Genomic DNA, 14,614 nt, shown 5'->3' on the forward strand with positions numbered 1-14,614 from the left:
ACCCCCCCATCCCCCACCCCCTCTCCTCAGGTATATCTACTACTTTGGGGGGCTCCTCTCTGGGGCGATCAAGATGAACAGCAACCCACTGTTCCTCCACCAGGTCCTCATTCCCACACTCCCTAACTTCCAGGGCGAAGGAGGTGAGGCCATGCGATGGGCACTCTGACTGCCATCCTCAGATAAGACCACTCATTCTCCTACCTCAGGGAGCTGAGTCGGTTTTGAGTCTATGTTTACAGTAGACTGTGGTGTGTGTGTGTGCGTGCATGTATGTGTGTGCGTGTGCCAGGTGTGTGTGTGTCTCTGCACAAGGCTCTGAGATATGGCCCTGTGAATGACAACAGTGTTTTCACATGGTCAAGTTCACCCTCCACCCACACACTGGCCTGTTTATCCTTAATCGTATGACAAAGGACGGGGGGAGAGACAGTCAGCACATTCCACTGTGTAACACTGAACACCGCCTCTCTTTATCGTTGCCCAGGTTACTTTCCCTTCCTGAAGATCTACCAGTCCATGCAGCTGGTCTACACCTCAGGGATATAGTGAGTCTGCATCACTTTTTGTCCTACAGTATTATTAACCAACACAACTGACAGAAAAGCGATAGCTCTAACATACTGGACAGGATGTGCCTTTACTTTTCCTTGTCTGTGTGCGCCTATCTGTTTGTATTCATATGTTGTGTGTTGTTCATAGTGACTTGCAGGGTTCCGGGGGCCGAAGACTGTGTGTGACCATTGAGCCTGCATTGCTGCTGAAGGGAGACATCATGGTAAGTCTGAGTCAGACAGACAGTCTGACAGATTATTCCACTGTTTCTCAAGTTAAGTCACTGCCTTGCCAATGCCTGTTCAGAAAGTATATTGATTCTCCTCTCTTGCATCTCATCTGTTGTTCTGCTCCCTTCCCACATCTCTGTCTCCCCTTGCAGGTGAAGTGTTACCACAGACGGGCCCAGAGTGCAGAGAGGGACACAGTGTTCAGACTGCAGTTCCACACCTGCACCATCCACGGGGCACAGCTGTGGTTCGGCAAGGGGGAGCTGGATGAGGCCTGTACTGGTATGGAGGGGGAGGGTCTGGGAAGGGGGCTTCTTGAGACATGTATGGAAAGGGTTTATTATCAATACAAGGCCTTCTTGGCAGTAACGGTAAAGCCAGTGTGGAACAATACAACTTGTTGGTTCATTGGGGTGGTTAAGAGAAGTGGAAATGACTATATAGAACCGATGTGTCAAAATGAATCCCTCCGGGTTCATTGCTTAATTGTATAATGAACACACTAATTTCCTAATTCCCCTGTTTTTACTTTCTGTTAAATTACTTCCAGCTGAAATGTTGTGGCCTGTATTGTAAAAGCACCAGGGGATTATGTGGAAGTAATTAGCCCAATTGAACGAACCAAGCCACTCTAAAGGAAAACATTAAAACGCACCCGATAAATGTGGTCATTTCTTTTCTCAGATGAACGATTTCCCTCGGATGCAACTGTAGAGTTTGTCTTTTCCTCTGGACCAGAGAAGATCAAAGGTTTGTTCTTACTATGTGACTCATTTTCAGCTCTCTCATTTCAGGAGAATTTACAATGTAACAGTACCAGTGAACACAATAGCAGTTTGTATTAATGTGCTTGTGCTTAATCATATGTCTAATCATACACACTATCCCTTCAGGGCGTGAGTACCAGAGGAATGACCCTGCTGTCACAGTGGACTACAACACAGCTGACCCAGTGGTGCGCTGGGACTCCTATGAGAACTTCAACCAGCGCTACCAGGACAGTCTAGAAGGTACAGAAAGCCTCCCTGAATTTCTGGTGGGCTCTATCTCAATCATACAGCTTAAAGTAACTGCCCAGTGAAAATGTCACTTTTAAAAGTTCATATTTGATGAAGTCATATCCAAATAATGTTGTTGACTCGTCCTATACACTTCAAAATCCCTGCCTCAAACTTGTATCTCAAGCCGGAGAGGGATAACTAGGCCCAAAATCTGTCTTTCACCACCAATTTTTTTTGCACACCAAGCGAAAGGTGTGTCAAATTTGGTCCCCCAAAAATGTTTAATGGCTTATTTGCTACGTGAGGTTTATTTGATTGAATAGAAGTTTTGCAATGCTTAGGTAAGGCGAGTGTACTGATGAGTGTACTGATATAAGTAGGGCACGTGACATCCCGGCACCTTTAATTTAAAAAAATATTTATATCAGAGTTGTGCTTGTTAATGCTATGAAGTATGCCTGGGATGTCCCAATCCCTAACCCCTAACCTTAACTGGTACCTTAACCATTTTAAACATAAACTTCAATGGGGGGTAGGGACATACCAAGGATCCCGGATAGCAAGGACTGTTGTGGTTGGTCACACATGTATCTGCCCTCTCATTGGCTAGAATGGTCCCAAATTAACATTGCCTCCTCCTGACTGCCTACCATTTTTTAAGACATTTATTTTTATTGTTAGAGCGGCCAATGGAGTATCTATATAATATAATGGAACATCTGTACGCAAACAGACCGTTTAAAAAATGCTTGCTATTTCCTCATAGAACATGATGCCATCTGCATGAGGAGGATGAGTTGGCCAATCAGCGGTCTAGAGGATGAGCTGGCCAATCAGCGGCCTACTTCTGTGAATATGTTTTATGACTGAGATACAGCCACACCATTTTGTTGTTGGGGTACACCCACCATTCCAACACGGCTGATCTTTAAGATACATAATCATTTAAACCATTTGGAAATAAAACCATTTCACTCATATTGTAAATAATTATAGGTCATATTTCATAGAAATATGGAAACACTGGGCAATTACTTTATGGCTATACTGTCGATACTGTACTCTGAAGGTACAGTATGTTAAATCTCTACTCTCTCTCAGACATAGCCCACACCAGGGGTCCAGTGGATGGCAGTCTGTACGCCCAGATAAAGAAACGTCGTTCAGGCCCAGGTTCAGGCTCCCTGACCTCCACCAATGGGAGTCCAGCAGGCACCAATGAGGAGAGGCCGAGTCAGAACCAGCTCCTCTCCCCTAGCTCTGACTCTCTCAATCACTCCGGCCTCACTAGCCACTCCGGCCACTCTTCCCACTCTACGGCCCACCCAGAGCATCCAGAAGAGCCCAGAAGGCCCCCGCCCCCCACTCGGCAGGAGAGGGAGGAGCTGGAGCGCCTGCTGGGGGGCATCGAGGGGGAAAGGGACGACCGAGACAGGGAGAGGGAGACTGCCATCCTGGATGACGGGGACTCGTCCTCTCCCTCTGAGCGTACAGGTACCCTGAGGCTGGGCCGCTCCTGTTCCTGCCGGGTGGGCTACCGCTCCCAGCACTGTGCCGAGCCCGGTTGTGACCGACTCCACCTCATGTCCAACAGCTACTGCCTGGACAGAGCCCCGGGCACCAATGGCCATCCTGGGGCACCGCCCTCGGCTAACCCTACCACCGCCCCGTCACACATGGACCTGTGCCAGCACTACAGTCCGCACCCTCACCCGGCCCTGCCACCCCCTGACCTGGTGTGGGACCGCCAGCAGGGCCCGCCACATTACCTGCACCGCTCCTGCTCTGAGGGACCCTCTCATCACCCCTCTCTGTGCCCCTATCCATCCCAGGAGCTGACCCCTCACCCCCACTCCCACACCCTTCCTCCCGGGCGCCTGCTCTGTAGAAGTGATGACTATGGTCCGTACCATCACCCTCCCTCACACACCCATCACCACCCTCACCACACCAAGTCCTCCGGCCCCTACCACGACATGCTGCTGCTGGACGGTCTGCCGCCCCCTGGCTGCCCCTGCCGGGACTGCCTCATCAGGAGGGAGGACTCAGCCTTCCGCGGTCTGCGGCTGGAGCGAGGAGAGAGCTTCCACTGGGACAGAGAGGCAGAGCTGCAGCATCGTGAAGCAGGGCTGAGGAGGGGGAGGGAGTCTGAGCTGCCCAGGGGGGTAGAGATGCATTGGGAGAGGGAGGCAGTGGGACTGAGAAGAGGCAGGGAGATGTCACTGCATTGGGACAGGGAGGCAGAGCTCCAATGGGAGAGAGAGAGAGAGGCAGACTATTGGCACAGGAGGGCCACAGTGTCTTCCTATGGGCCCCAGGGACACGAGCTCCCTGCCTTCACTTTTGACCCCCTGCCGTCAGGCCACCCTGCGTACCCAGAGCCGTCTCGCTCCCACGCCCACTCCCACCTGGATCTGAAGTACAGCAGCAGCAGCAGTGGCTACCAGACCCCCCACCAGGCCTACCCCTGCTCCACCTACCAGCCTTCCCCCTCTGAAAGTAGGGGCTATGCCTCAGGCTACCAGTCTGAGTCTACCTCCCCTCTGCCCCCTCCTTCCACCCTGTCAGGCCCCTGCAGCCACACCACAGGGCCAGCAGACCACCACCCTGAAGCCCACCCTCAGCAGTACCTCTCCGACAGCCAGACAGGTGAGACAACCTCGACTGACAACAATTTAGAAAATAATTTCATGAAATTACATTTAAACCAATGTAGGAAATAATTGGTCAATTGTCAGTTCGGTGTCACATAAAATAATTCCCTATTTTCTCTGTCTTCCATAAGATGGAAGGGGGATGAGTGAGAATGTGGGTTGGAGAGACCACATCTCCCAGGGTTCCTTCAAGAGGATGCATCGAGATGTCCATGTCCCGTGTTCCACGCCTTATGACCGCTCTGGGCCACCCACTCCTGTTCATACCAGCAGCCCTCTGCGCACACAAGAAAGGTATTGTCTTCTTTTTAACATCTGCATGTCACATGTCAGTCGTGTGTGTCGATTGAAGACATGCTCCAGAACTTTGGCAACTACTAAGTATTTTTTTTATTTCCCACTTTGGGCTGGATGTGTCAATGTGCAGTTCATACATGCATAATCTGTAATTACTGTTTTACCTCAATTAGACACAAAATCCCTAATTTGAAAGCAACTGTTTTTCTCAAAGCTCTGCTGCCCCATTTTCCCTACATTTTCCCCCACGTGGGCCAGCCCCCTGGCAATATGAGTTCTAGCCAATGAGCTTTAGCCCCTCGCCATTTGAGTGACAGCTAGCAAGATGCACATACAGAAGAGCGAGTAATGACGTGGTGCACATATCTGCACATATGTGATGTAGTAGCAATTTTCGGGGACAACTTTTGGCTTATAAGCACTACTTTCAGAACTACTGGCTAAATAAACTCAGCAAAGAAGAAAAAGTCCTCTCACTGTCAACTGCGTTTATTTTCAGCAAACTTAACATGTGTAAATGTTTGTTTGAACATTACAAGATTCAACAACTGCGACATAAACCGAACAAGTTCCACAGACATGTGACTAACAGAAATGGAATAATGTGTCCCTGAACAAAGGGGGGGGGTCAAAATCAAAACTAACAGTCAGTATCTGGTGTGGCCACCAACTGCATTAAGTACTGCAATGCATCTCCTCCTCATGGATTTGCCAGTTCTTGCTGTGTTATCCCACTCTTCCACTGAGGCACCTGCAAGTTCCCAGACATTTCTGGGGGGAAATCGCCATAGCCCTCATCCTCCGATCCAACAGGTCCCAGACGTGCTCAATGGGATTGAGATCTGGGCTCTCTGGCCATGGCAGAACACTGACATTCCTGTCTTCCAGGAAATCACGAACAGAATGAGCAGTATGGCTGGTGGCTGTCATGCTGGAGGGTCATGTCAGGATGAGCCTGCAGGAAGGATGCCACATGAGAGAGGAGGATGTCTTCCCTGTAAAGCACAGTGTTGAGATTGCCTGCAATGACAACAAGCTCAGTCCGATGATGCTGTGACACACCGCCCCAGACCATGACGGACCCTCCACCTCCAAATCGATCCCGCTCTAGAGTACAGGCCTCTGTGTAACGCTCATTCCTTCGATGATAAACGCGAATCCGTCCATCACCCCTGGTGAGACAAAACTGTGACTCGTCAGTGAAGAGCACTTTTTTCCAGTCCTGCCTGGTCCAGCGACAGTGGGTTTGTGCCCATAGGTGACGTTGTTGCCGGTGATGTCTGGTGATGTCCTTACAACAGGCCTACAAGCACTCAGTCCTGCCTCTCTCGGCCTATTGCGGACAGTCTGAGCCCTGATGGAGGGATTGTGCCTTTCTGGTGTAACTCGGGCAGTTGTTGCCATCCTGCACCTGTCCCGCAGGTGTGATGTTCGGATGTACCGATCCTGTGCAGGTGTTGTTACAAATGGTTCTCCCATTGCGAGGACAATCAGCTGTCCATCCTGTCTCCCTGTAGCTCCGTCTTAGGCGTCTCACAGTACAGACATGGCAATTTATTGCCCTGGCCACATCTGCAGTCCTTATGCCTCCTTGCAGCATGCCTAAGGCACATTCACACAGATGAGCAGGGACCCTGGGCATCTTACTCTTGGTGTTTTTCAGAGTCAGTAGAAAGGCCTCTTTAGTGTCCTACGTTTTCATAACTGTGACCTTAATTGCCTACCGTCTGTAAGCTGTTAGTATCTTAAAGACCGTTCCACAGGTGCATGTTCATTAATTGTTTATTGTTCACTGAACAAGTGTTTAAACGGTGTTTAAACCCTTTACAATGAAGATCTGTGAAGTTATTTGGATTTATACAAATTATCTTTGAAGGACAGGGTCCTGAAAAAGGGACGTTTCATTTTATGCTGAGTTTATAGTATGCAGAAGTACCAGACAATTTCCTTAAATAAACGTTCCAAAATGTCATGTAAGAATATATTGCATATCTCTTTGAATGATTTTCTATTTTTTTTTAGGCCCAGTCTAGGTGTACAAGGGAATGAAGTTCGATCGACTGACATAGTCAACAGTGACTTTGAATCTGCCCAGTCCCAGGATAGGCCCGATAGTACTGCTGCTCAAGTATCTCAGCTCAACCAGCAACACATCCCTGACCCCTCACAGTCTTCATCCGTGACACCCACACCTTCCCCTACCCAACACAACAGCCACTGCACCACACCGACACATCCACCCTCACCCAACCAGCCCCAGCCCCAGAACGACTGTACCACACTCTCACCTACAACCAGCCAACCCAGCAACCACTGCCTCCCCGTATCACCCACTCAGGCCCCCCCTGAGAAAGTTAGCCCACCTGGTCCAGAGACAACCCTTCCTACAGAGACTGCTGCACTGCCTCCTCTTTCCCAGCACCAGCCACCCCTTGCCCAGCACCAGCCACCCAACCCCAACTCTGCAGCTGGCACAACGGGTCCCTGCCCAGCTCAGGGCCAGCTGAATGGAGCATGTCCACCCAGGGAGCTGAACCCAGAGGTCCCTAAATCCATCTCCACCCCCACTAAGGCCCCTTCCTCCCCCCAGCCTCTCATCAGCAGTCTGGAGGGCTCCCCTTCCTCAGAACCTCCTGTGCCTGGCTTCGCCACCCTGGGCCGGAGGCTTATGCTAGGCACTGAGTCCCCAGGACCCCTGCAGCATTACCCTGGCATGGAGGGCAGTGCCAGTGGGCACTCTTCAGCCCCTGAGGGACATGACACCCCCAACTTCCCCACCTCTGCCACTGGCTGCTGTGCCCAATCTGCCCCCCATGTGCCATACTCGGGCTACACTGCTGTCACCATCCCCCAGCCCCCACTCCCAGAGAAACGGCGGCAGTCTGCCCGGCCAGGATCACCTAACGGCGGGGTGGGTACACTGAGGCCCTCCCTCTCACAGCACCATGTCACCTTCTCTCCAATGGTGGGGGAGATGGCACCTCCTGCAGGCCAAGGAGAAGGAATTATATCTCTGGAAGGAGAGATGGCAGGCAGAGTCAGTGTTAAGTTTGTCCAGGACAGCTCACGCTTCTGGTACAAGCCTGGCATCTCCAGGGACCAAGGTAACTTAAGTTACTTTTTAACTCGTCATAGAGAAACCCGTTTGACTGTTATGCAATCAATATGCATGAAACTTTTTTTATGTCTATTTTCTGTTTGCCTGTAGCCATAGCTGCGCTGAAGGAGAGAGAACCAGGGGCGTTTCTTATCCGGGACAGCAACTCCTTCCAGGGTGCCTATGGCCTGGCACTGAAGGTGGCCATCCCGCCCGCTAACGTCAACAACCACAGCAGCAAAGGTATGACTCAACAACTGCCCAAGCCTTTTGCCTTCATCTCAACACTCTACATTTCCTCGACACAAAGCACTTCAATTTCGGCTAGCTAATAGTGTTCTTCATGTTCTCTCCCTAACACACACATGGTAGCCAATCCATTAGAGCAGCTGGTGCGACACTTCCTGATTGAGACGGGCCCCCGTGGAGTGAAGATTAAAGGGTGTCAGAATGAGCCCCATTTTGGTGAGATGTTCACATTAAGAATAGTATACTCTCAGTTTTGGGCTATATTGTTTTAGTTTTTTCAGTATTCAGCTATTTAGGCATTCATTCATTATGTTCCATAGTTGTTGTTCCCAATGGATCATTTAGTCTAAGGGCTCTATTCAGTCCGTATCGCAGAAGTTCAGCATTACAGCGAGATTGAAATTTAAAGGCAATGTTCCCACGTTAGTGGACACTGCATTCACAGTAAACGCTGCATATGTCGGCTCTATCAAAAATGACCTTTACATTTCTATCGTGCAATCGGAAACAATTCAACGATACAGATTGAATAGAGCCCTAAATGTCTGTGTTCCACAGGGAGTTTGTCTGCATTGGTGTACCAGCACTCCATCACCCCCATTTCTCTACCCTGTTCCCTACGGATCCCAGAAAAAGGTCTGCAGTCACTCACATTATGGGCTATTATTAGCTAGCCGGCTGGAGTCATTTTAATGGGAACCAGTCCCCACCGAAGTAAACATAAGCTGTTTTATAACCATTGATGCTAAGTACCCTCTCACAATCCCTAATCAATTTGTGTAATAATAGTACATAGACATTTTATGTTTGTGGCACTTTTCACTGATACATAATGCATAGAATTATAACCTTCTGGCGAGGTTGAAATATTTCCAGCAATTTCCTCCAGATGGAGACAGAGTATAGATATTGATTCAAATACCTTTATCTAATTTGTACATCCCTGTGTTGCAGATCCCATTGGAGAAATGCAGGCGCTGCAGTCGACTGCCAGTAACATGAGCACTGCTGCCGACCTGCTGAAACAGGGTGCAGGTGAGTTCCCTAGCCTAGTCAACAACAAATGGCTGCATTCCTGCTGTTGTTGGTGAGAGACCTTGTTGTGTGTGACATATGAACACCGTGGTGCTTTATAATGTAATACATCTTATTTTCCACAGTATATAGGGCGTAAAATATGTTGTAGTCCATGCAACTGATAATGATGGAGCAAGTCACATGTTTTATACATTTGTATAATATGCCAGTTTTTCTCATATTGGTTATACATTATGAGAAATCATATTCATTCATTCAACAGTGACCTGCCAATTGCTAATGAAAATGCTTCTAAGCCTACCTCCACTTGTAAATTAAATCCATTCGTCTATCCTTCTGGATGAATGGAAAAATGTTTGCGTGCATAATATGCATTTTGTCAGGTTATTGTTTTTGCTAGCTAGTTAGCTTCGTTGACGTTAGCTGACACTCAGGGGATGCCAGCACCAAACTATGTAGACGCCCCAAATAAGCACTGTTTATCCATTTATTTCAAAGGCAATACGCATGTGCAAACTATGAAATCCGCTCAATTAAATGAATGCAGCTAGCATCATGGAGAAGGCAGCAAAGCCCTATGCCTGAAACGTCCATCAACAGTGACTGGAGCGCATTTCAGTTAACGGGAAGGAAGGCACTGCATAAGACGATCGCGATGCATACCCTGGCGACTCAAGGTTTTGATGCAGTTTTAGTACATTTGGGGATTTGAGAGAAAGAAAAAAAAATTGAGAGAAAACAAATATTAGATAACAAAAAAAAATACTTAAATATAATTGTCTTTTCAATTTGACTTTCATAATAGCTATTTTGTTTAGATTGTCATTAGAGTAAGCACTGCCTCCCCTGACTGTACATCACTGACACACAGATGTGTTTGAGCAGTAAATGCTAACAAAGCTCACAGTAAATTTACTCGGTGAGTGAAGGCGGGGGAGGTGCATCTGCGACAGTCAAAAGTTAGGACACTGTGGGGGTTTTCCAGCAGTAAGGCTCAGGTCAATATGGCAGTGTCAACATAGCTGCTATTGTTTATCAAATGTTTTCTTTACAAATTGTTGAAATAAACTTATGTACCACCATATCACACTCACAAACTGAAAACATAACATGTGTACAATTAATTCATTCGATCTTAAATATCACTTTTTATTCCCTGTAGCTTTAGATTCATGGCAAAGGTGGTTCCGGTTTCAGTCACGTGTTTGGTCACGTTCACGTGGGTCAAGCAAAAACACCCTAATGATTGCTTAACTCAAATCAAATTTATAAAGCCCTTTTTACATCAGTAGATGTCACAAAGTGGTTATACAGAAACTCAGCCTAAAACGCTAGACAGCAAGTAATGCTGATTTAGAAGCACAAATGAAGAAGCATTTTAAAAAAAAACATTTGTAGAGTTCATGCAATCGATATGTAGGCACATGTCGAACTATTTTTATCCCCATAATGCAACGCACTTTGAAAGGCGGTGACCGACTAGACAAAATGTATCTGCTTGAACGCATCCAGCATTAAGTAGTGTTGTGGTAATTTCAGTTCTTGAGGACAGTGAGCAGATGATTGCGGAAGAGTGCGCCTCTACATCGGTGTGGCCTGTGTCTGGCCCTGGGATGTCACCAGCTGCAGCAGAGTTCCGGAGGCCGGTCGGTTCTCTCCCGTCGACCAGCCGTAGAACATTCTGGAACAACACAATTGAACATTCCATAGATCACAGCATGGTAGAATTACAACCCAGTATCACATCAGACAGCACTGAATTACAGTACTGTGTTAAAGCAGTGCTTCTTAATCCTGGTGCTAGGGATCCAATGGGGTGCACATTTGAGTTTTTGCCCTAGCACTGCACACATCTGATTCCATAGCTAAATACGGTATATTACATCATTATAGTACATTTTGTGTGGTGTGTGTATGGACAGCACTGTCGCACACTCACTCTGCCACATATTCCAGTGGTGTCCAGGAAGTGACATCAGCGTCAGGCATGAACTTCCTGTTCATAGGCGTATCCAAGGTAATGCTGTCAGAGAGTGCAAAAGATTATTACAGACTGGTGTGAATGTGTGTCTGTTCGTCTGTCTGTGTGTGTGTGTGTGTGTTCGTCTGTCTTACGGTAGTATAGTGACAGCAGCAGCTTGTGGAGGGAGGCCACTGTTGGTTCCCGCTAGAGACTGACACAGCTGGTGGACCGCTGCCTTCGCCATACCATAACCCAACATACCTACACACACATGCAGAGGAGGGAGAGAACAATATATGGAATCTACTGCTCACATTCTTAATGGATGCCAATCATAAAAGCCAGGCAGTCTGTCTGTGTGTGTGTACCTGGGGTTCCGGTCAGGGCAGCCTGAGCTCCAGACAGTGTGAGCAGCCCCCCTTCTCTCAGGTGTCTGGTTGCTAGGTGACTGGAAATGGTAGACGTCCACACACTCTGCTTCCACATCAGATCACTGTTCTTATAGAGAGCTACAGACACACACACGATCATTGTTTTATACAGGGCTGAAGAGAGGGAAAGAGAGATCAGTTGTTGTGTGGGTGTCCGTCTGTGTCGAGCCCTGACCTTTAGCCTTGGCGCTGCCTCCGGCCCATCCTCCCGCCACACACAGGATGGCATCCACCTTCTGGTCGCCTAGCAACGACAACACATCCGCTGTCACCTAGGCAACACACACACACTCTCCATGATCAACATGGGCATACATACAGCATATAACACACACAGCCTGGCTTAATGTCCTCTTCTTCCCTCATCTCCTTCCCTTCCCTCTGTGGTGTTGAAGGAGATAGCTGAGGGAAAGAGACAAGACAAGGAGAGGAGGAGCGGGGAGGGTCTCACCTGTTCTGCCTGGTCAGTAAAGGAGTCGGTTGGTTTGACTAGGATGTTGGCACTTGCCTCCTCATTGGCATTGATGTCAATACAAGCCACCCACTGGAGAAACACACACAGTACTGTAGGCAGGGCTGCAATTTGAGTATGGCTTCAGCTCGTCATATTCTATTTATTTAACCTTAGTTCGGTTAAAAGATCCTTGAGGTTAGAGTGCTCTTTAGCGAGGGGTACCTGGCCAGTTAAGACAGTTTCTAATTCTATTCCTACTGGCACCAACGTTACACCTTAAACCTGGGGGTATATTAATTCCGCCGATTTTGTTTCAAAACGTTTCTTAAACGGAAGCAAACATAAGAAAACGATGAGCGACTTACCGGAATTTGTCCAATAGAAACTCGTTTTAGGGGTGTATCATTATTGCACACAAAGTAGCAAACCGTTTCAAAACGTTTGGCAACGAAAACGAGCGTTTCAATTAGACAAATTCCGTTCCGTTTGCTTTTGTTTAGTTCCGTTTGTTCCTAGTGAATACACCTTACAAGAGCTACCATAATAACAACACTAGAAATCTGACAGTCGGCCTCAGTTATATTTCTATACTGTTCATATACCTGCCGTTGTTGAAGCTAATATCGTTCATTGTAGCTTTACAAAGAAGAACAACAGTTTGTCTGTCTGTCAATTCTCACCCAGTTTTTAGACTTGAAGTATTGGACACAAGTGGCTCCTAGTGCTCCTTTCCCGCCGTAGATGATGACTTTTCGTGCCTCTCCCGCCGCCATACCTATAGCTTCGTCTGGTACGTTAACTAATGTCCAGTAGTCTGTCCGCGGACAGAAGGGGCTGTTGTAAGTTCTAGAACTAGACTATAAACTCCTCCGTTCCGACTTTGCTCTTCCACCTGATCGTGACTAGTTACCGCAGCCACAAAGTCTTAATTATGGCTAAACCCCTCCTATTTCTACAATTGATCTTCTTAAAATCGGATTTTAAACCTTACTCTTAACCCTAATAACACTGATAGCATTATGCGTAACCGTAAATTAAGAAGAATAAAAAAAAGTTGATTCATGAATGTTTACGATAATAGGAATTTTTGACTTTCTGGCTGTGGTAACTAGTGACCACCCTTCCAACTCAATGATCAGTTCACCCGGAACTAGTTACTAACCAAATACCGCCCGGAGGACCAATGTAAATTCTCCAAAGTGAAATCTGGCCAATCACTAAAAGAGTTCGAGCTCGTTTGCCCAGCAGGGGGAGTTGGGACGTCAGAGTACTAACTATCCGTGTTGACTTAGCTGTTCCGATACCGTACAAAAAAAACCAGAACAGGATTAATTAATCACTGTGATGTGAGCTGATATAATTTCTATGTGATGCATAATGCATTAGCTGCTATTGATACGCTATTGATACAGTACTATGTAATGCCGAAAAACTTGCCTAGTTAAATAAAGGTTCAATATTTACAAATGTCGAATTTGAAACTAAATCATTCTCTCACAGTTCCCTTCCTGAATGTTCTGACTTTTTCCTGTCCCACCCCTCTCCCGTCCAGCCTGCAACGTGATCTACCTGAATTCTGTGGAGACTGAGTCACTGACTGGACCACAGGCCATCTCCAAGGCAACCGGAGCCACGCTGGCACGAAACCCCCAGCCAGCGGCCACAGTGGTCCACTTTAAAGTGTCTTCACAGGGTATCACACTGACTGACAGCCAGCGCAGGTAACATTACCACTGACAAAATCATATGGTCTAAATGTCACCCACATAAGTCATTAGTGATTAAGAAAGAAAACAGGAAGAAAGGTTGTATGGATGTATTGTGGTAGATTAGTACATATGATAGTGATATCAATGGTCACACTAAATGGTCTTTCTGTTGGTCTGTCTATAGGGTGTTCTTCAGGAGACACTACCCAGTCAACAGTGTGACTTTCAGCAGTATCGACCCCCAGGACAGGAGGTGGGCACTGGAGTAGCACACTAACACAAACCATTCACAAACAATTGAATTGTCAGTCAGCCATGACATATAACATGAATTACATGAAGACTGTGCCCTTATGCAATCTAATACACCTCGACCACCCTGTTTATAAACCATCTCAGCTAACCATCTAAACAAGAGAAAACATTAAGGCATATCCATTCTGTCATCACCATATTTAATTCATCCTTTGCTGTAAACCTGCGCATGGATCTGTGTGTGTGAGCTTGAAATATGTGTTTCTGAGTGTGTGTGTTTGTGGGAGAGAGAATGTGATGTGTTTATGCCTGGGCAATGCAGGCCGTGGCTGTGACTGCACCTGTACTCATGCCTGTGCTTGTTTGTGAGCTCTGTCTGTCAGTGTGGGTCTTGAGTCCGGTCTGTCTTTCTCTTTGCTTCAGGTGGACAAATTCAGACAGAACAACATCTAAGTAAGTGCTCTGTGTGTGTTTGTGCATATGTTTGTTTGGGAGTGTGATGTGTTTGTATGTGTATTGATCGGTGTGACGCGATGTTTGATTACCTGCATGGCATCATATTGCTTTTGTGCCATCATCCCAGTAAATACAGTATCTGTTGATCACGGTCATCAATTCATGTTCACCAATATTCATGCTCACAGCTTCTGTTTTATGCCAGTTCATAGGCTTTATGTACCT

At 47.2% G+C, this 14,614-nt stretch overlaps 2 protein-coding genes across 5 annotated transcripts in view; one reads left to right on the plus strand and one right to left on the minus strand.

Annotated features, from left to right (window-relative positions):
* tns2a (tensin 2a) overlaps positions 1-14,614 on the plus strand; it is a 46,366-nt gene that overhangs the window by 29,705 nt on the left and 2,047 nt on the right. For 2 of the 3 annotated variants that reach the window (XM_046366223.1, XM_046366225.1), the window contains exons 12-27: positions 31-143; positions 488-548; positions 703-778; positions 938-1,067; positions 1,470-1,535; positions 1,679-1,795; positions 2,888-4,435; positions 4,572-4,734; positions 6,760-7,841; positions 7,946-8,077; positions 8,207-8,299; positions 8,642-8,719; positions 9,038-9,118; positions 13,522-13,690; positions 13,863-13,931; positions 14,357-14,386. In XM_046366223.1, the coding sequence (XP_046222179.1) occupies positions 31-143; positions 488-548; positions 703-778; positions 938-1,067; positions 1,470-1,535; positions 1,679-1,795; positions 2,888-4,435; positions 4,572-4,734; positions 6,760-7,841; positions 7,946-8,077; positions 8,207-8,299; positions 8,642-8,719; positions 9,038-9,118; positions 13,522-13,690; positions 13,863-13,931; positions 14,357-14,386 (4,008 nt within the window). The remainder of the gene's footprint in view (positions 1-30; positions 144-487; positions 549-702; positions 779-937; positions 1,068-1,469; positions 1,536-1,678; positions 1,796-2,887; positions 4,436-4,571; positions 4,735-6,759; positions 7,842-7,945; positions 8,078-8,206; positions 8,300-8,641; positions 8,720-9,037; positions 9,119-13,521; positions 13,691-13,862; positions 13,932-14,356; positions 14,387-14,614) is intronic. The other variant, XM_046366224.1, reaches the window with a different exon arrangement.
* LOC124046152 (dihydropteridine reductase-like) lies at positions 10,507-12,889 on the minus strand. 2 transcript variants are annotated; one of them, XM_046366226.1, is made up of 7 exons: positions 12,650-12,886; positions 11,967-12,059; positions 11,691-11,787; positions 11,453-11,593; positions 11,237-11,345; positions 11,061-11,144; positions 10,507-10,802 (listed from the first exon to the last, which is right to left on the minus strand). In XM_046366226.1, the coding sequence occupies exons 1-7, from the start codon at positions 12,740-12,742 to the stop codon at positions 10,703-10,705; spliced, it is 717 nt and encodes a 238-aa protein (XP_046222182.1). In that variant the 5' UTR covers positions 12,743-12,886; the 3' UTR covers positions 10,507-10,702. The 2 variants fall into 2 exon arrangements, with proteins under 2 accessions (XP_046222182.1, XP_046222183.1); XM_046366227.1 differs by lacking the exon at positions 11,967-12,059 and having other exon boundaries at positions 12,650-12,889.

This window comes from Oncorhynchus gorbuscha, linkage group LG10 (assembly GCF_021184085.1).
Source record: "Oncorhynchus gorbuscha isolate QuinsamMale2020 ecotype Even-year linkage group LG10, OgorEven_v1.0, whole genome shotgun sequence".
Classification (NCBI taxonomy): Eukaryota; Metazoa; Chordata; class Actinopteri; order Salmoniformes; family Salmonidae; genus Oncorhynchus; species Oncorhynchus gorbuscha.

Coding starts and splice junctions, on each gene's coding strand:
- LOC124046152 (XM_046366226.1), bottom strand. CDS start 12,742: ATGGCGGCGGGAGAGGCACGAAAAGTCATCATCTACGGCGGGAAAGGA. Junction 11,145..11,236: donor GCTGCTGTCACTATACTACC/GTAAGACAGACG, acceptor ACTCTCTGACAG/CATTACCTTGGATACGCCTA. Junction 10,803..11,060: donor CCACTGGAATATGTGGCAGA/GTGAGTGTGCGA, acceptor GTGTTGTTCCAG/AATGTTCTACGGCTGGTCGA.